This window comes from Mus caroli, unplaced genomic scaffold (genome assembly GCF_978045245.1).
Source record: "Mus caroli unplaced genomic scaffold, Mus_caroli_1 scaffold_7, whole genome shotgun sequence".
Classification (NCBI taxonomy): Eukaryota; Metazoa; Chordata; class Mammalia; order Rodentia; family Muridae; genus Mus; species Mus caroli.
In genome coordinates this window covers 111,583,709-111,604,989 of record NW_028227262.1, presented here as the reverse complement: position 1 = coordinate 111,604,989, position 21,281 = coordinate 111,583,709, and the positions used below count along the sequence as shown (strand labels likewise).

General features: G+C 47.1%; 2 protein-coding genes across 7 annotated transcripts in view; both read right to left on the bottom strand.

Annotated features, from left to right (window-relative positions):
* Positions 1–8,976, bottom strand: part of Svopl (SVOP like) — a 65,120-nt gene extending 56,144 nt beyond the window's left edge. The window contains exons 1-3 of the mRNA XM_021164258.3: positions 8,835–8,976; positions 3,499–3,609; positions 3,037–3,128 (exon numbers count right to left, since the gene is read on the bottom strand). Coding sequence (XP_021019917.2) covers positions 3,037–3,128; positions 3,499–3,580 — 174 coding nt within the window. The 5' untranslated portion in view covers positions 3,581–3,609; positions 8,835–8,976. The remainder of the gene's footprint in view (positions 1–3,036; positions 3,129–3,498; positions 3,610–8,834) is intronic.
* Positions 8,977–10,562: 1,586 nt separating this feature from the next.
* Atp6v0a4 (ATPase H+ transporting V0 subunit a4) overlaps positions 10,563–21,281 on the bottom strand; it is a 76,899-nt gene continuing 66,180 nt past the window's right edge. For all 6 annotated transcript variants that reach the window (XM_085840731.1, XM_085840736.1, XM_085840735.1 and 3 more), the window contains exons 16-21: positions 20,466–20,682; positions 16,689–16,790; positions 15,151–15,258; positions 13,592–13,709; positions 12,559–12,730; positions 10,563–11,160 (exon numbers count right to left, since the gene is read on the bottom strand). In XM_085840731.1, coding sequence (XP_085696857.1) covers positions 11,067–11,160; positions 12,559–12,730; positions 13,592–13,709; positions 15,151–15,258; positions 16,689–16,790; positions 20,466–20,682 — 811 coding nt within the window. In that variant the 3' untranslated portion in view covers positions 10,563–11,066. The remainder of the gene's footprint in view (positions 11,161–12,558; positions 12,731–13,591; positions 13,710–15,150; positions 15,259–16,688; positions 16,791–20,465; positions 20,683–21,281) is intronic.

Here is a 21,281-nt window from a genome sequence, read left to right as displayed (position 1 = left end):
TCTGCCACCCTATTGCCTTCTGGGTGGCTCCTCTTATAGGGCTGCTTTCCCTTTCCACCTACATTTTGAATGAATTTTCTTCTGCAGCTCTAAATCCATCTCCCTTCCTTTCTCCCAGTCCCTAGCCCACACAAATCTAAAAGTCCCGCCTCAGTCTACCTACCCAGCCGTTGGCCATTGGTTTTTTATTGATTGATCAAAAACCAATTGGGGACAAGGGCCTTCAGTATTTGGATACAGTGTCTTAGTCAGGGTTTCTATTCCTGGACAAAACATCATGACCAAGAAGCAAGTTGGGGAGGAAAGGGTTTATTCAGCTTACACTTCCATACTGCTGTTCATCACCAAAGGAAGTCAGGACTGGAACTCAAGCAGGTCAGGGAGCAGGAGCTGATGCAGAGGCCATGGAGGGATGTTCTTTACAGGCTTGCTCAGCCTGCTCTCTTATAGAACCCAAGACTACCAGCCCAGGGATGGTCCCATCCACAAGGGGCCCTCCCCCTTGATCACTAATTGAGAAAATGCCTTACAGCTGGATCTCATGGAGGAATTTCCCCAACTGAAGCTCCTTTCTCTGTGATAACTCCAGCCTGTGTTAAGTTGGCACGCAAAACCAGCCAGTACAGACAGATTCCCAATTTTGGGGACCAGATTAACTCAAAGCATTAGAACCAATCCCCAACACCATGGAAGGAGCTCAAAGCAGAAACCTGCAGGCAGGGACTAAAGCAGAGTCTACGGAGGAACGTCATTTATAGGCTTGCTTAGCTACCTTTCTCAAACAGCCCAGGCCTATCTGCCCAAGGTAGGGACCACCCCTAATGAGCATCCATCCAATCCATCCTTGCATTAATCAGCAATCAACAAAATGTTCCCCTGACATGCCCATAATTCAATCTAATAGGGTCTATTCTTTGGTTGAGGTTTCCTCTTCCCAAGCAAGCAAATCTAGCCAAAACAATGAACTTTTTGTCCATATCCAATATTCCATTTCACGATGGGTTTACCTCCCAGGGAAAGAAAGCAGATGCCAAAAATGAACGCTAGAAACAGGTGAATTAGGTTTTAGAAGACCCACAAAACAACAATCAACCAACCAACCAATCAACCAACCAACCAACCAACCTACCAGAGACTTGATAGCACAGGATGAGCTTCTTAAAGACAGTTGCAGAGAGAGACATGCCCAAGTGTGGATACAACTCACTTCTAACATATATACATATAAATATATATAATATGTTATACAAATTTATAATATTATATACAAATAGTAAATAATTAATACTAATACAATATACTAATATTTGTTATACTAAATTTTATATCAGTATACTATATTAGTATGATATTAAATATTACTCTAGTATTTAATTTAGTGTGTGTGTGTGTGTATGTGAGTGTGTGTGTTTGAGTATGCATATGTATGCAGGAGCCATGGCAGACAGAAGGTCGTATTAGGTCCCCTGGAACTGGAGTTACAGATAGTTGTGAGCTGGCATTGTGAGTGCTGGAATGAAACCTGGGTCTTCTGAAAGAGCAACAAATGCCATCCCTCTAGCCCAACCTTATTTTCTTGGTCTCTTACTCTAAAAGCTCATGGATTTGTCTTGACCGGATGGCCAGCAGACAGCAGGGACCCTTATCTTCCCCTCCCACTGGGACTGCAGGTGCATCACCACTGAATGCAGCCTTAGTATGGATGCTGGGGCTCAGACTCAGGCACAATATTTGTTTTTGAGATAGGGCTGGCTTTGAACTCTTGGCCTCAAGTGATCTTCATACCTCAGGCTAGATATCTACTGGAACTACAGTGCCTACCACTATGCCCAACCAGATTTGAGGACTTGCACCTACAGGACAGAACGAACACTGACATCATAGACAAAGAAGAGGAAGGAGAAATAAAGGAAGAGAGCATGTTTGTCTGCGGGTTCTCTCCATGACACCGCTAGCACAGTCATAGGATTGTTTATTACAGTAATGTGGAGGCCTGGCATGGAAAGGGGGAGCCGTGATCCCTAAGCTGCCGGGCTTTTTTGTTAGTGTTGGCTTGTCTCCCCTACAGGATCGCAGCTGTGCTCAGAGTTCAGATACTGGGATGTTTTAGCACAGAACTCAGACAGCATGAACATCCCAGAGAAGCATTCAATTTACCAAACTTGTCTTCCAATCTTCCTGCTTCCTCCTCTCAAGTCCCAGAATCCCACCCATGTGTTACCTGCTTTCAGTTAGTGAATATTTGGTGAAAATCTTAAGAGAATTAAATATTTAGGACAGCAATCACCTAATCCACCATACCAAGGACAACAAAATAAAACCCCATTTCCCAAAAGAAAGATTTGATTTGATTTGATTTGATCTTTGTACTGGGGGTGGTGGGCATCAATCCCAGAGTCTTGCTGGAACTTCACATGCTAGGCAAGCTCTTTTTCACCAGCCCTTCCTAAAACTTAAAAAAGCCTAAACGTGTGCATGTGTGTGTGCATGTGTGTATAAGGGTATGTGCCACTGTGTACATCTGGAGGCAAGTTAGATCTCACATATCCCTAGATGGCCTCGAACTCAACACCTCACAGAAGATAACCTTAAACTCCTGATTCTCTTATAGCTATCTGCCGAATACAGTGACTACAGATGCACCCGCCATGCCTAACACACAACACCAAGGATTTTGGAGAAACAAATACCACTGATATGAAGGAAATGACTGAGTCTCTTAGGGGATCTAGAGTCTTGCCGACAGCAGGTGCTCCAGGTGTTACCAATGCACACATGCTCAGAGCTTGCAGCTACTCCACGTGGAGTAACCCCACAAGTCCTTTGCCTTCTTCCCAAGAGTTCAGTGTAAACCTTTCAGATGAGTCTTGAACAGACACATGTTCCCAGCCAACCCACTGCAAAGGCTGATGAAATAATTTCCACAGGACTCCTACTCCCGGGAATGGGCAGTCCAGTGCTGGGGGGTCAGCAGGAACTTGGTGCTAAACAGTGAGAACAGAATCACAGCCACAGAGCTTTTCCAAGTGTGCTCACCCCGGTGCTGCCCATGATTAGGAAGAGTGCAATGTGGAAGCGCCCGAAGCCGATGGTCTCCACCGCATCCTCCACCGTGAATGTCTTGGTCTCTGACAAGGAAGGCAGAGTATGAGAACCACTTGATGTGGGGGCGGGGGAACCCTTGAGGACCATGGCTCACCTCTACAGGTATATGCAACATTATTATTTATTATTCCGTCTTGTGTAGCCTAGACTGACTTCAATCGCCTACATAGCTGAGGATGACCTTGAACTCCTGACTCTCAGGCCTCTACCTCTCACACAGGGTTACAGACAGGTACCTCTGTACCCAGTTTATGTGGTACTGAGAATCAAATGTAGGGCTTTGTGCAGTTAGGCAAACAGTCCACCACCTGACCCACAGCCTTGACCCCTAATTCATTATTACAGCAATGTTAAACACTAGTTTGAAAGCTGGCATTTGGGGGATGGTCTTACCTTTCTGCTGCGGTTCTGGGGCTGCCTGGCTCAGTTTCCGAAGGCTGATGATTGTCACGGGCTCTGTCTGCTTGGCTGCCATCTAGGTCACTGATTCCCCACACAGCTTCCCTAATGAAGCCAGGGTTAGTAGCAGAGAAGAAATATCATGGCTATAGAATATATATCACGGCCGGGCATGGTGGCACATGCCTTTAATCCCAGCACTCGGGAGGCAGAGGCTGGTGGATCTCTGAGTTCGAGGCCAGCCTGGTCCACAAAGTGAGTTCCAGGACAGCCAGGGCTACACAGAGAAACCCTGTCTCGAAAAACCAAAAAAAAAAAAAAAAAGAATACATATCACAGGCCAAGTCCACTCCATGTAAAATTGCCTTGAGCCCTCAAAAGTCTAGAAGGTAGGTTGGTAGAGGCTGAGTCAGCAAAGTGCTTGCTGTGCACACATGAGGACCTTTTTGTATACATAGAATCCATGGGGAAAAACTGATGTGGAGACGAGAAGTTTCCTGGGGCTTTCTGGACAGCCAGCATGGCCAAATCCATGAGTTGCATACCAGTGAGAGACCCTGCCTCAGAAAACGGTGCACAGCATTCCTGAGTGACCACACCCTAGAATGACCCATACTATGCACATACACATGCACATACACACACAGGCACCTAAGGTTGCCCTCTACATACAACACGCACGAGCACTCACACACGTGCACACTCAAGTCCTGGGATATGTTTGCCTCTGTCATCCACTTCGACTGTGACAGACTACCCTTGTGTTTAGAGTCCCTCTGCTGTTTACTGGCTTGAGGAATTTGCCTTCTTCTGAGCCTCCTTCTCTTCACCCCTAAAATGGGAATAATATAGTATTGCACCTAACTCTTAGGCTGGTGTGAGGAGAAACAAGTTAGCTCACAAAAGTGTTTATCCTCCACCTGTTGTGCACTGACCTGCTCGATTAGAGGAAGCTGAGAGCACTGGTCACTGCTGCTGTTAGGACTGCTAATTAAGCATTTGCTGTCACACACACACACATACACCCACACACACACAAAGTGATGACAACAGTGGCACATGCCTTCAATCTCAGCACTCAGGACAGAGAAACCCTGACTTGATTAAAAAAAAAAAAAAAAAGACTGAAAAACCTGGAAATACAGTGGTGAGTATGTTAAAATGTATTTTCTCATAGGAAATTCAAAATGAAAACCTCACTGGTTGTCAGGGTTACATGGGAAGACTCCGTATCATCAAAACAAAACACTCTAAAGAGGCCATATGAAGTCAATAACTCCGGGACAGACTGGGGAGCGGCTCATAAGCCACAAAGAAACTTAAGCTCACACCCCTGAGAATAGCGATTATCAAAACGTTGGAAAAGGGCTTATGGATGTAACAGTGGCAGAGCACGTGTGTGACACATGTGAAATTGTAGGACCCTTGCACACTGTTAATTAGAGTGTAAATTGGCACAGCCATCGTGGCTAGAGTACGATGTCTCTTCAAAAATATTTTTTTAAAAAGTAAAAGTAGAATGGGTCTCCAGAGGAACTGGAGGCAGCTTATCCTAAAGGAAAGCCTGTATCTCGGGTCACACTACAACATCACTTACAACAGCCAAGACAGAAAGCAACCTGACCATCTACTGATGGATATGTGTATAAGAAAAATGCACCCTGTACATAAAACAGAGTATTATCCAGCCATAAAAGAAGGAAATCCCGCATGGGTAACAACATGATGTCAAGCGACTAAGTCGGGTATGGAAGGGATCAGTTTGACTAGGATGATGGTGCTGGGAAAGAGTAACTGCCCAGCATGTGAGACAGGGTCATAGTCTGGGCAGCTAGCACAGGATGCAGCCAGTCGGAGGGACGGACCCTACACAGGAGGCACAGGACACTGTGTTCTATACTAAAGCTTTATGCTAAGTGCCTCACAAGGTGGAGGAGGAAGAGAGAGGAGGAAGAAGCCGCAGCAGCAGTGAAATGAAGCAGCCTGAGGTGAGTAGACTTAGCCACAAACATTCAGGATGGCTCCATTGCTGCATACTTACCTCCAAATGGATACAGTCACTGTGTGTGATGTGACAACTTCTTGTAGTCCAATAAAACTGACACATCACACACAGACACACCCAGAAACACGTCTCCTCTTCCTAGAACCTAGAAGCCACAGACTGTTGCCTACAGTAGCCCAGGATGGGCATCCCTGTGTGTCAAGTGTTGGAGGGATGTCTTGTGTTTTGTGGGCCCCTGTGAGGACTTCAAGGGAGGGCATAATGTGTTCCATGTCCTAAGAATTGTCCGACATAGCTGGTGACACACAAGATAGACGTTAAAACAACTACCCTGTGACAATGAAATCCTCTTGTGTCTTTTGGGTTTGGTTTTTATTTTGTTTGGTTGGTTTGGTTTGGTTTTTGGGTTTTTTTCTTCTAGAAAGTCACTGTCACAGAGAGAGCAGGGAATCACAACAATGCTACTCAGCAATAATCCATGAAATTGTCCCTCCTAAGCAGCAAAAACAAAAGGAAGTTATTCTAAATAACAGAAGCCACAGTGTGACATCATCTAGAAGTGTAGGCACAGGTCCATCTTCTCTACCGAGTAAAGGCTTAAAAGGTAGGGCAGTGATTTTACCAGAAATCTTGGGGAGTCCCAGCAAGTCAGGGTCCTCCTTTGTGGATCTCAAGTCTCTTTAGTAAAACCACTTAAGAACAGAGATAAACAGAAGCTCGGGGGCAGAATGAACTGAAATGGAGCCTAGAGGACCATTTTTTAGAGTCGAAGGAAAAGGACAGAGCAGGCTAGCTGTAAATCTCACAGCTGCCTCCAGGAGAAGGGAGAGGCTGGCCTGGATATCGGCCTGCTCTCAGGTAGCACGGTGGGGGCCGTGAGCGTCCAAAAAGGAACAAGGGGAGTTGGAGAGATGGCTTAGTAGCTAAGAGCACCTACTGCTCTTGCAGAGGACCTGGGTTAAGTTCCCAGCACACACACAAGGGCCAACACGCTTCTCTAAGTCCACTTCCATGGGGTCTGACATCCTCTTCCAGCCTCTGAGGGTACCAGGCACACACACACACACACACAAAAGGGAAGGAGCAAGGAAGCCCAAACACATCACTTAAAGAGATCAAAAGCATACTTGGGCTCTGGCCAGCATTACGGTTTTCTGAGTTAAAACTTAGACAGGTACACAAACCCAGCTAATCGCTGTGGCTGTCTTAGTCAGGGTTTGTATTCCTGCATAAAACATCATAACCAAGAAGCAAGTTAGGGAGGAAAGGGTTTATTCAGCTTACACTTCCACATTGCTGTTCATCACCACCAAAGGAAGTCAGAACTGGAACTCACACAGGGCAGGAATTTGGAGGCAGAAGCTGATGCAGAAGCCATGGAGGGGTACTGCTTACTGGCTTGCTTCCCCTGGCTTGCTCAGCTTGCTTTCTTATAGAACCCAGGACTACCAGCTCAGAGATGGTACCACCCACAATGGGCTGGGCCCTCCCCCCAACCCCCTTGATCACTAATTGAGAAAATGCCTTACAGCTGGATCTCATGGAGGCATTTCCTCAAGGGAGGCTCCTTTCTCTGTGATAACTCCAGCTTGTGTCAAGTTGACACACAAAAGCAGCTCATGGGGAGTGCACTAAGAGGCAGGAATTCTAGGATGGAAAAGTACATTATCTTAAAGTAACCCACTTTCCCAGGAGTGGTCCCCTAGCCAGGTTCATTGGACCTTCCCCACTGGATTAACCCTTGAGGACGTAGACAAGGGCCTGTCTCAATCTGGAGCTAGGTTCAGATCTTAAAACAGTTGATCTCACCCCTTCAGGAGCCTGCCAATGTGGGAAATCACTTCTAAAATGACTGTCCTTTTTCCAAACACTGTTGAGACACTTCTTGGAGAGGTGTTCTTATTTGGTAAGGGTGTGTCACGTACACGTGCGCTCGAGTACACACACATACACACAGGGACCGGAGAACTCCTTGTGAGCTGCCTTCCCTCACACCTTGCCCCCAGACATTTGTGTGCACGTGGAACGTGGAGAACAACCTCAGGTGTCATCCTCTGGAACGTCACCCATCACCCTTGAGACAAGGTCTCTCCTTGGCCTGGAGCTCACTGCTTAGGCTAGACTGGCCGGCCAGTGAGCCCCACGGAATCCTCCTGTTCCTGCCTCCTCAACACCGAGATTATGAGTGTATGCTACCTCATATACTGGCCTTTTACGTATGTACTGGGGATCTAAACTCAGCTCCCATGCTTACACGAGCAAGCCCTTTCCCTCCGCCATCTCTCCATCCTCTCGTTGGTAACTTTTTATGAAGTAGTGGCATCTAATTACACAATGGACTCTGTAGTGCATTCACTACTCTCCTTCCCCAACAGCCATCGGTCGTTGCCAACAGCTCCTCAGGTAGGTGAGGGTCTCATGAGGAAGAAGAGAGGGGAGGGAAAGGAGGAAGGGATGGAGGAAGGAGGGAGGGAGGGAGGGAGGAAGGGAGGAGAAGAGGGAGGACAGGGCAGAAGCTAAACCAAACAAACCCAGCAAAACAAGGAGAAGAACTAGCATCCCAGACAGCTCTTCCTCAAACACTGACATGAGGATGCAAGGCATGCCCCTCAAACAGCCAGAGAAGGGGATACGGGTAGACATGGAGAGATTAAGGGTTGACTCTGCCACTCAAAAGTGCAGGAGGGGCCCCAAGTAACCAAACTCCCAGAAGACTGATAACTTCATTCTACTGTATTTCCATATACTGAATAGAAAACAGAAATGATTGGGCCCCTGTAGATCTTTTTTATTGATGTGTGATGCAGTTGTTTTATAGCATCATCAATAAGTGGGCCGGGAGAATACTTATATAAGGACCCCAATTTCAAATTCCTAGAACCCATATAAAAAGCCAGTATGGTTGTGGCCCTCTATAACAGCACCAGGGAGGGCAGGGCGTGGAGGGGGACTGGGTTTCGCTGGCTGCCAGCAGAGCTCCAGGTTCAGTAAGAGACTCTTTCTCAAGGGAGTAAGGGGACAGGGATACAGAGAGCACCTGGGGTCCTCATCTGACTTCTGGGAATGTGCATAGGGCACAAGCCTATGTGCATGCATGCACACACACACACACACACACACACACACACACACATATACCTCCACATAAATACTTAAAATACTTACAATACAATACATAATATAAATACATAAAATACAATACACAAATACTTAAAAAAAATTCGCACGCACTCCATTTGCTTCCAGCCACACACAAATAGTCAGCTCCCCCCCCCTACACTGAACAGCAGCAGTAAAAACAGCCTGTTGCCTAAAAGTTTCTCACCTCTGTGTCCCTTGGAACTTTCAGGTCCCTGTGCGCTGGATGGCTGTCTCCCCACAGCCCTCTGGCAGCACTGGGGGCCTCTCTCCTCTGAACTCACCTTTCAGAGTGGCCTGGCCCCTTCCCTGCCCCCACCCCTTTCATCTCACTTCTCCAGAGTGGATTCATTAAGGAGCCACCTGGCGTTCTGAGGTCACACCCCCTCCAAAACAGCCCTCACCGGATCCCTTGTTAACGAGAAAATAACAGTGTTCTCAGAGACAGATTGAAGCTGCCAAGCCTCGGGGTACCTTCTTTAGATGGGTGACCAGAAGAACACCAGCACTGAGAACTTAAAACTCCCTGAGGGTCGTGGCAGTAGGAGAGCCATGGGCTTCCCAAAGGCACTTAAAGCTGGTCTATTCTGTCAGCTGTCACTGGTTTGAGCATCCCCTCCACTGCCCAGGTCTTACAATCCCTCTTCTATATAGTCTAGAGAGGTGGAGAGCCCTCTATGTGCCAAATGTGCCTGTGTTTGTGTTCCTCATCATGTACATCATTGGACAAGAAATGGAATTATTCTCCTTGCCAAGTGCATAGAAGATTTGGGCATTGCTTCTATCAACCCCAGTCAATCTTGACACAGGTCAGCAGATGGGGTCTAAAAGATAAGATTCCCAAGCTGGGAAGATGGCGAGTGGATAAAGTGCTCACCACACAAGCATGAGGACCTAAGTTCAAATCCCGCAGAAGCTATGTAAAAGCCAGGCACAGTAGTGTGAGTCTATAATCTCACTGTGCCTATAGCAAGATGGGAGTCAGAGACAGGAGCTTCCCTGGAAGCTCACAGGCCATCGAGCCTGGTGTACCCAGTAGTCCTCTAATCGCCATAAGTGTCATGGAAGACATGTGCCTGCACCTGTACACACTAACACACGCAAGCATACTCCCATCTAAAAGGAAAATTTGAATACAATCAGCTCTTTATATAAAAAGGACTTAGTCAGCCGGGCAGTGGTGGCACACGCCTTTAATCCCAGCACTCGGGAGGCAGAAGCAGGCGGATTTCTGAGTTCGAGGCCAGCCTGGTCTACAAAGTGAGTTCCAGGACAGCCAGGGCTACACAGAGAAACCCTGTCTCGGAAAAACCAAAAAAAAAAAAAAAAAAAGGACTTAGTCAACTGTGGAGCATTACAAATGTGACTTAGTCTTAGTCTTACTTCTAGGGTTTCGATAGCGTTGGCAGGGTCTTCACCTGGATTCAGGCCATTCAGAAAGGCCAGTGCACACTTTCCTCAGGCACTTGGGGTATCACCAGTCCAGGGATCCTAATACATTGGTTCTGGGCTCTCAGTCCCCCAACTATGAGGTAGTCTCCGTCTTTGTTCCCATAGCTCACCATGCCTGCATCTCCTGCTCCAGTTACCCCAGCACAGTGCGTGTTGACAATAAACAGCGCCCCAAGAATGATGTCATGTGGTCATGTTTCATTTCTCAGGACTTAGCGATGCAGAGAGCCAGGCTGGGCCTCCCTCTCCCACAGAGGGCATTAGCTGTGCTTCCTCCTGTGGGGTGACAATGTTTGAGAGTCCCTAACCTTGTAATGCTAAGCCTGAGACAAGGGGGAAGAGAAGGAAAAACAAACTAATCCTGCCCTGGGGATTAGGTTGTGCAACCCCATTGTTCCGGCCTTGGCGTTGGCCTTTAAATGCTGGTGCTCAATGTTAAGGATTAATTTGGAATAACGACATCTTAAACAGTGAATAAAGCAGACATTTATTTTCATGATTATAACACTTGAAATACCGCAGGAACTTCAGGTGAGGGGGGCTCCTGCCTGTCATCTCAGCATTTGGGAAGTAGAGGCAGGAGGAACCTGAGTTCAAAGTCAAGGACATCCTTGGCCGTGTGGTTATTTCCAGAACAGTTAAAGCAAGAGAGACCTTGTCTCAAACAGAAAGAAAGTAAAATAAAAATAAACTATCACAGGAAGATGGTGGTCAAGTGTCTGCCCCCCCACCCCCCCATTTTCCAGTTATTTTAGTATTTGATCATGAAGACTATACATGAAGTCCAAATGATTCACCAAAGTAGCCCCTCAGTTAGGTGGCTAAGTCCTGTTAAATACTGCACCTTACACAGCTTCACACTGCAGACAGCCAAGAAGGGCTGCAGCCTGGGACACCTGGCCTGGGCTGACGTCAGAGACAAGAGTGAGCTTCTTCAGCCGTCGCCTGCACCAGGATACAGACAGACCTACTCCTCAGCTGTGCCTTCCAGGACGTGCTTAAAGGAGAAGGGGGAGAACTTGGAGCCAGCCCCCTCATAGAACTTGTTCTGGAATTCCACCCTGTGGTGATAGGGAAGAGCAAGAAAAGCAGACTGAAATGCCAGCTAGAGGCAGGCAGGCAGGCAGGCAGGCAGGCAGGCAGGGAGGCAGGAGCAAGGCTCAGAACACCATGGGAACCAGATGACCTTTTGAGCCTCCTTACCACACCTTCTTCCTCCCACCTCTCTTCCTCAGGCTTCACAGGCCACAGCACACCCCTCCCCCACATCATGAATTTCCACAGCCTCCATCCAAGCAAGGATGTGCCCCGCCCCCACCCCGCAACACACTATTTGATCATCTGTGGGTGCATGAGGCTCTGCCGTTGTGCATGGCTTCCCTTCTCCACCCTGACTTCCTGTTGCAGAGTCCAGAATAAACAGAAGCTTAGCCTGCATCTTCTCTCTCCCTCTCCCTCTCTCTCTCCTTCCTCTCCTCCCCCTCCCCCAACCCCCACCATTCCTGCTCCCATTTCCCTTCAGAAAAGGGCAGGCCTCTCAGGTATAGCAACCAAACATGGCACATCAAGTTGCAAAAAGGCTATTGGCCTGTGTTTTTAAAAGTCACTTCCTGTCCAGCCTCACCCTCGCTCAGTTCTGTGTTGTGGTGCTACAGAGATGTGCTTCATGCAATCGAGGGAAATGTCAGCATGATGACAGGAGATTCTCTCCACTCAACATGTAAACATAAGAATATTTTTTAGGGCTAGAGAGGTAGCTCAGTGTTTAATGGCACTGGCTGCTCTTTCAGAGGAAGACTTGACTCCCAGCACCCACATGGCAGCTCACAAGTGTGTATAACTCCAGCCCCAGGGTATCTGATGCCCTCTTCTGGCCTCCACAGGCACTGCATACATAAGGTATATAGATAGACAAACACACAGGCAAAACACTCAATGTATAAAATGAAAAAAAAAAAAAAATCAAAATAAAATGTTCCCTAACAATAGCAGCCCCGGTTTGTACTGAGGATGGCCGGTCGGGATGGCTTTACAACAACATAGCACCCTCAATCTAGCTGCACCGTAGTCTCCGGGTTCATCTGTGGATGCTAAGGGCTTCCTGGGGTACTCCGATATTTCCTCTGCAGAGTTGAGTGGCCTGTTTCTACTGCTGTAACTCCTGCCCTCAGCAACCACAGTGGCTAAGCACTCTTACTTGACTCACAGGCTCTCTATAAGCCTGTGTCAGATCTGCCAAGTGACCTGAAGCCAGCTGTAGTAACAAGAGAGCAAATGAGGGCTTCATGACAGGGCAGCCAGCACATCTGCGTACATGTGAACATCCATTACACCATGCATTCTATATAATGGATAACTAAGGTTCCACAAACGGAGTTAAATTGTGACTCTGGCCACCAGCCCTGCAGGTGGCCCTTCCCCAACTCAGCCCCCAGCTCCCTGGGGACAAGCAGGCTTACCAATGCAGCCGGAGGGCGTGCAGAAAAGCTGAGAGACCCTCCATGACGAGAAGGATGGCCACGGTGAGGACAGCGAAGACCGCAAAAATGATGAAGACGCCAACGAGCCCTGCCCAGCCTTGAAGGCGAAGACCAATGCTCATGACCATGGTCCAGAGCACCTCGGACAGCTCTGTGGGAGCAAGCGGGGGGGGGGGGGCGCGGGGGGGGGGAGGACATCTTCAGCCTCCAGCTGTGTCATGGATACATCTGCTCAGTGCACATCCCTCTCAGCCTATCACCTCAGATGCCAGGGTGCCTCTGAGGGTCATGTGGGAGCTTGTGCACCACAGCTTTGATCACTGTGGTGGAGCTTCCAACAACAAGAACCAGACAAATACTCAGCACCGCACTGATCCCCAGGGAAAGGAAGCCAACTAGAGCTGTCGGCAGCAAAAGGAACAAATTTGAAATAACACGAGATAGGCACAAAAATGCTAAATCTAAAAGAATGCATGAAGCACGGTTTGTCTGTGGCCCTCCCTGGGCTCACATGTTGAGATCTGAACTTTCCAGGTCACAGTATTTGGAGACAGGGTCTTGGAGGGGAGGTGATTGGAAACATGAGAGGGGTCCCTTTGCCACGGGATTAGGGAAATTAAGAACTTGTTCACTGTGACATCTCAGCTCTCACTCCCCCACACATCTGCGTGAGGACATTAGAGAAGCAAGCTTCCACCCCAGCCCACCTACACTGGCACTGTCATCTCAAACTTCCAGCCTTCAGAACTGTAAGAAAATTCAGTGTCTGGCTGAAGCCACACAGTCTGATGTGGCTTCACAGGCCCAAGCTAAGATTCTGTTCACATAAATTCAGAAGCATGGGAAGCTATGGTAGGTTGTTTAAGGACCAGAAAGACACCAAGGAAAAGCGTTAAGTGACCCAGGGAAGGGTCTCGTGCTGATGAATGCAGTAAGCCTGTTCTCCGGATAGTATGGGTGCTGACTCCTCTCCCCTCCTCCTGCTCCATACATTCCCGAGTTGCACACTCACCAGCGTGAGCCAAGCTGAGGGCCCAGAGCCGAAGGTACGAGGCTGTATTAGAGATGCAGCCCAGGCAGTACTCAATGGTGTGAATGGCTTGGTGGACAAAGATGTCTCCAAAGTTGAACTGCAACAGAGCATTTTCTATCTTAGTTCATTAGTTCCTTCTCTCCCTTCCCTTTTCCTTTTATAAGTAGGAACATTAAAATCTAATTTTCCTTTTTATTATAGTAATCTACATTCTTATGGGATAGGATATATTGTAATAAATTTTTATCATATCAGGGTAATTGGAGGGCTTTGAACTCCTGTCTTCCAGTCAGTTACAAACTGTATCTTAGATTACCATCAGTCAGAGTCACCGTGGGCCGGGATAGATAAGAATGGAATGGGAAGACAGCCAGCAAGAGTCTAGAGTTCTAACATTCAGGCTGGAGAGATGACTTAGCAGGTAAGAGCACTGACTGCTCTTCCAGAGGTCCTGAGTTCAAATCCCAGCAACCACATGGTGGCTCACAACCATCTGTAATGGAATCCGATGCCCACACACACAGAAGTGGTGTGTTTGAAGACAGTCACAGTGTAGTCATATACATAAAATAAATATTTTTTTTAAAAAATCTAACATTTGATTAAGGCCTTTTTTCCTTTTTAGCTGCAAACCTGCAATTTTCTAGAAATCTCACCAAAATAAATAAATAAATAAATAAATAAATAAAATCCATCTACAGCAAAAGGCATGCCCTAAACCCCTTGACAACTCTGGTGGCTTATAAGTTATAATATCCTCTAACATACTTCTGGAGCCAGCTTGCAATCTCACCAGGAAGAGAGGAGAGAAGAAAAGAGTGCTGAGAACCCTTGGAATGGTAACTACGACTGTATTGGCTGGCTCACGGAGTATTCCGGGACTATGAAGAGGGTCTCCTACCCAGTTAGGGTCAGGGATCATACAGGACTCGAGGTGCGTGAGCCTTAAGTAGCTGCCAAGGATGGCATTGATAACACTGGATTGGAAGACGGGGCAGCTGACTTACGGGTGCTGAGCTTGGGGTGACAGTGAACTGCACGAGAGGAAGCATACAGCAGGGAATTCTAGACGTGAGACCAGGGCTTAGAAAAGCCAGGCACATTAAATTGAAGAAAAGAGCTGGGATCTACAGCAATCCACTGCTTACACCAATACCTCAAGCTAGACACAAGCTGTGGTACCAGAGGAGGCACCTGTGCTAGGCTCACACAATGTTTCTGGTGCAGCTCAAGGGACCCTCTAGGCTGCTTGGCACGCACATGCTCTTAAAGATAACAGCAGTAATTGGCTAAAATAGTAAAGCATCTTCATAGTTGATGTTAACTCCCTGTTCTGATCTACATCCCTGGACTTCCTGAAACCTTCGGACTAAGAAGCCATAGGCTGAGACCAGCAGAGGCTCCTAGACCCTCTAGCCTGTGCCTGAGTTCATTCAGACAGGATGGTGGCTGCACCCTTGTGACTGTAAAGATCATATCCTAATCCTAGACTCTTATGCAATCTGAGAGGCTGGCCTTTGGTACTCCGTCTCAGATACCTCCTCCTCATGGCCGTCCTTCATCCCATGGGCACCTGCAGTCTTCTTAGAAGAGTGGCCCGAGTGGTCACCCTCCACAGCATCCTCGTGGATCGTGAAAGACTGCAGCTGTTGACAAGTAAGGAGAGGAAGACACCTATCAGTTTGGCCTCCGAGTTATTAAAAAGTATTAACAAAGCCGGGCAGTGGTGGTGCACGCCTTTAATCCCCAGCACTTGGGAGGCAGAGGCAGGCAGATTTCTGAGTTCAAGGCCAGCCTGGTCTACAGAGTGAGTTCCAGGACAGCCAGGGCTACACAGAGAAACCCTGTCTCAAAAAAACAAACAAACAAATAATAATAATTATTATTATAAATAAAATTAAAAATAAAAAAAAGTATTAACAAAAGAGTGGCCCTCATTCAATGTCAGCTAGGTATCTCTTAGAAGAGATCTCTTAGCTATCATGTTATGGTTATTTGGCCTTTTGCTTGGTTAGTCTCCTTCTCCAGACCCCACATAAATGATAGCTGAGGTTAATAGGCACCTTGCATTTTAGAAAAGTTGAATGTAATGCCTACAGCCATTGAAGGCATCTAAAAATCTCAGTAGAGTCTGCTGTATCTTCTGCATGTTTAACAGAAGACATCGGGGAGCCATCCACGTTCCCTGGAAGGGGTTAATCTCCTCAAATACTATTTGCTTTCCGTTACTATACACCCTGGGTACATCTGAGGCTCAAGGCAGGTTAAACAAAAGAAAAAATATTGATTGAAGTTGATAATTGGCAATAACAGGAAGATACTCATAAATTAAAACTGACATATTTGAATGTGCCTACTATGATGTTTTCCTAAGATATAGGCTGTAGCACCACCTTCTAAAAATAGAATTATATGGGGGCCATGGTAGTGTATGCCAGTACTCCTAGTACGAGGGTGGCAGAGGCAGGAAGATTGCTTGAGGTTGAGGCTAGCCTGAGCTACATAGTGAATACCAGACCAGCCAAGGCTATATAGTGAGACTCTGTCTCTTTTTGTTGTTGTTTTTGTTTCGTTTTTGTCTTTTTTTGTTTTTTGTTTTTTTCGAGACAGGGTTTCTCTGTGTAGCCCTGGCTGTCCTGGAACTCACTCTGTAGACCAGGCTGGCCTCGAACTCAGAAATCTGCCTGCCTCTGCCTCCCAAGTGCTGGGATTAAAGGTGTGTGCCACCAGTGCCCTGCTGAGACACTGTCTTTAAAAAAAAAAAAAAGTAAACCAAACAACAGTCTAGATGCTTAGTAATCTTCAGACTAACTCTGAATAATTAATCCAGAATTAATTCTGGATAGGACACACACATATATCCATCCTATGAGCAGAGTCTAAAGAACTCAAGACTTACTGTGTTTGGGAAATAAACCATCATTGTGCTGGAAGTAAAGCGCCCTCGTGGGACTCTACACTCTTGAGACCTTCCCAGGCCCTGCAGGGAAGCCCATCACTCTCTCCCCACCGGAGACTTCACTTCTAGGAGTGTGTGCTATGGCCCACAGTGGGCAAAATAAAAGCCAGCACTTACCTGAGATTTCTGGTGCTTGGCTCTAAGAACGAATGGCTTAATCAAAAGCATCCACGGCACAGACACCAGCGCTATGATGACAAAGAAAGTCTGGACTTCTTGCTGTAAGATCAAAACAATGACCAGTCACTAAGATGACCACGAAGTGCCCTTTCCATGCACAGTGGGACTTCCCCTGCTCAAGGGGTTCAGCATCCCCTGTGCCATCTAAAGCGCCCCAACAAGTCACCCTCACATTTGCTGCATTCCTAGTGTAGACAGAGAAATGCTGTCCTCTGGTGCTCTGTGCCCATGGAAGGATGAAAACCATTCTGCATCACTTACTCTCTATGCAGCCCTTGAGATATTCTCACAGCGTATAGAACCAGTCAAGCCCCTCAGGACACACTATAAAGACAGTTCTGTTTCCCTCCCCTTTAACTCTGCTACACAGCATAGTTACCCAGGTTGCAGAAGAAAACTGGCAGGTCATGTGACTCTAACCATCTCTCCACTGAAAGCAAGCCTTGGTCATCTTATAGTTAATCAATAATTACATATTTCTTCCAGTGTGAGGTAATTATTTGAGCTCTCTCATCCTCCTTCCCTCTCCCTCCCCCTTCAAAAAGAACCAAGAGTTCCCCCACACCCTCTACAAGGCTTTCTGCCTCATGTCTGTCCCCCACCAGAGAGCCCCTCCCCTGTGGGTTGGGATGTCTGCCAAGCACTCAGAGCCCCGTTTTTCATGATTTCCCCCTTTGACCACTGCTGAGACCCAAGAGGAATCCCCAGCTTCATATTTCCTTTCAGGCCCCTCCCCAACTTTGTTTTTTTTTTTGTTTTTTTGTTTTCTTTTTTAACACACTTCTCATCTACATCTCCCAGTTCTGAGGAGCGATTCAGCTGCTAGTAAAGAGGGGCAGGTGTCTTGACTAGGGCAGGGACAGAAAAATGTTCCAGAGCTAAGGAAATGCAGCACCGGAGCCTTCCAGTTTCCTCAGCTGCTCTTGCCAGCTCAAGGTTCCTGTCAGGTGATGTTGGCAACACATTCTACCCAGTGGAAACATTTTATCCCATATCGGCTCAGTCTCTTCCCCTCCAAAAGAGGGAGGAGCCACGTCTCCTCGCCCTGTTCTTACCCAATGAAGGCCCTGCACATAAAGCTACCTCACTGCCGTTGGTCCAATTTTTGCCGTTTGTCCTTCCAGACCTCCCGTGCCTAGACCTGGCAAGGGGTGTGTATGCGAAGACAGACAGGGCAAAGCTGAGAGGAGACTTTAGAGACTGCCATTTGTTCCAATCATGTGACTCTAGACTGAGGTTATGGAAATCTCAAACTGTGTCACCATAATTAACCTTTCTAGGTGGCCTTGGGAAGGCAACTAACTAATGCGCTGTAATGTTTTGGACTAGAAGAAGTTGGGAAACCACTGGCTGCAATGCCTGGTGCCTCTTCCAAACGAAGTGAACTCCTGGCCTCTCTACGCATAGTTAACACTGGAAACACTCGGTTACTCCAAGGCCAAATCCTACAAGAAAGGATTTGTTACCTGGTTACTCTAAGACCAGTATCTACAAGAAAAGGTTTGTTGGGAGATCCAAAGAAACGTTCACTCTGATGCCAGCTCGGGATAAAGGAACCTTTAAGACACACTCCCTTTGTGCCAGCACTCTGGGGCCAGCTAAGGTTGCCTAATATGTTGAACAAGTCAGACACAAAAGGGCCTTCTGAAGTAGGTTTCTTCTCTGATTATTATCTAAAACCATCTCGTACATCTTGTCAGAAGGCAGGTTTTCTTCTTGCTCGATGCCTCCGGAGGGAAGGGAACACAACGAAGAGCCAGGGAAAAGGCTCAAAGTCAGCTGGGACATTTAATGCTTGCAGGTCCTGGCTTCCAAGGAAGCCCCGCCAGTGTGATCCTAGCCACAGAACTTGGTCCGGAGGAGTCAGGGTGGAAGGGGGTCTTCCACTGATAAACAGCGGCCCTCTGCCTGCATTCGCTCATCTCTGGGCGAGGCCAGGGTGAAAGGACGGTTCATTGAGTGAGTTCTCTTTACATCCAGTCCCAAGGGAGCACTTCTATTTTTTCAAGATAAAATACACTTTATGGGGAGAAGCAACATGCTGGACGAGAAGCAGGAAGGGGGAGGACAAATGGGATGAAGTATGACGACACGTATGTGTGATGGTGCTGTGATGAAACCCGTGATATGTACACTCACCTCAACACATGTGTATGATGGTGCCTGATGAAACCCGTGCTGAGTATGCTCGCCTAAACACTTACTAAGATACCTAACAAATAAACATTTAAACCTGCTGAAAATAGTAAGTTATACTCAACTATCCATCTCTGCAAGTTCCACATATGCGTACCCAGTCAAAAATAGTAACAAGACAAAACTCTCTGTACTGAACACATTCGAGACCTTTTTCTAGTTGTTATTTCCCCTAGAAAATGGTGTTGCAGCAAGTTAATGGCATTTCCAGTGCACCAGATGCCAAAGTGAGCCAGGGAATGTAGGAGAGAGCTTGGCACGGTGGCGCACTCCTTTAGTCCCCACACCTGGCCAGGCAGAGGGAGGTGGATCTCTGTGAGTTTGAGGCCAGCCTGGTCTACAAAGTGAGTTCCAAAATAGCCAGGGTTGTTATACACAGAAACTCTGTCTCTAGGGTGAATGGTGGATCATGGGGGATTACGTGGGCTCTACACAAATACTGCACCATTTTACACAGGAGATTTGAGCATCCGTGGATCTGAGGTTCAAGAGGGGTTTTCTATGTCCTAGGACAATCCCCCGTAGACCCCCAGGGGCAGATATTAAGCTGATAAAGAGGCTAAAGGGAATGGGAAAGGTCAGAGTGAGAGTAACCCTAAACTGTTGGAACATACATCTATGGGAGAACAGAAAGTAGGGGTGAGTGCCAGCTGACTTTGGGAATCATGGGATAGCGTGAGCTTGGCCCACACTTTTCCAGAAACCCATAGTCTGTGGAAACAGAGGAACTTCTGCTTTCGGTTTTTTGTTTGTTTTTTGTTTTTTGTTTTTTCTGAGACAGGGTTTCTCTGTATAGCCCTGGCTGTCCTGGAACTCAGAAATCCGCCTGCCTCTGCCTCCCAAGTGCTGGGATTAAAGGCGTGCGCCACCACGCTCGGCTAAGTTTGCTTTTTTAACAAAAGATTTTATTGGTTTGTTTATATTTAGACAGAGTGTCACTGTATAGCCCTGGCTGTCCTGGAACACTTTTTATACAAGACCTCAAACTTAGAGATCCACCTGCCTGGGCCTCCCAAGTGAGACCTTTAAGGTACTCATTTATTTTATTTATTTATTTATATTTCTTTTGCATGCATGTGGAGATCAAAGGACAGCTTTCAGGAAGGAACAAATGCTCCTTCCACCATATGGGTCCCAGGAATTGAACTTGGTCATCAGGATGGCAGGCAGTAGGCACTTACCTGCTGCTGGGCTATCTTGCCAGTCTAAGATTTTTAAACTTTCAAGGTTTAAAACTGGAGCATTTTACAATTCAAGCCAATCCATCACAAGGATTATTTTTCCCTTTTCCTAGCCAGTTTCCAACTCCTCAACAATAATGTCCCTGTGCATTACCCCAGCAGGAAGACTGGCAGCACAAAGTTGAGCCAAGTCCTCTTATTTAATGAGAACCCAAAGTTCTTCCCGGAGTGCTAAGATGGCTCGATCTTGCAAAGAACGACTCTCTGCGGTACTCGGACCGTGAGAGACATTTACGGGACTGAGTGGGTCTAGCAGGTATTTTCAAAGCAGAGCTACCTGATGTCCGTACAGGGGTGCGTTGGAAGAGTCATCGTAGTCGAACAGAAACATGCCAATAAAGTGGATGAGGATGCTGGGAGCCTTCCGGGATGTGTGGGCATCATATTGGCACCACTTGAAAATGATCATGAAAACCAGGTATCCAAACAGACTCAGCATAAAAATCATCTCAGGAATGAACTGCAGAATGATGTTGAGGGTTCTTCTGAAGTAACTAGGGGTGGAAAACACAGCTAAGACAACGTTAACAGAACATCGGTGCTTAGGCTTAAGCGCGTCCCTTAGAGCACACAGTGCTCATTGCCTTCTTGAGCACCTGCTGGCATACAGGGTATACACCCACCCACACACCCCAACCCCCCCCAAACCTCCCAAGCCCCCCCTCCCCGTTCAAGCTCTCCCTCATTTCTATGGCCAATGCCCCACTTACTCCTAGGTAGCAAGAGGGATTTGTGTGGTACCTGCAGTCAGCTGCCGTGTTCAAGGCACACTGAGCAAGCATGTATGATGCTCTACACACACACACACACTGTTAGCATCAGTATATTTAAGAAGCTTTCAAGTGACAGATATTGATGGAAGGAAAGGAACAGAGTGCAGACACGAACAGGAGAGAGGGAGAGAGAGAGAGAGAGAGAGAGAGAGAGAGAGAGAGAGAGAGAGAGAGAGAGAGAGAGAGAGAGAGAGAGAGAGACTAGCTGTGAGACATTCAGGATTATCCAGGTTTGGGAGCACCTTGGCCAGAATTCACACAAGTCCTCCCTGACCCTCTGAGTGGAAAATCAACTAGATACTATATCAACCTTTTCTTTC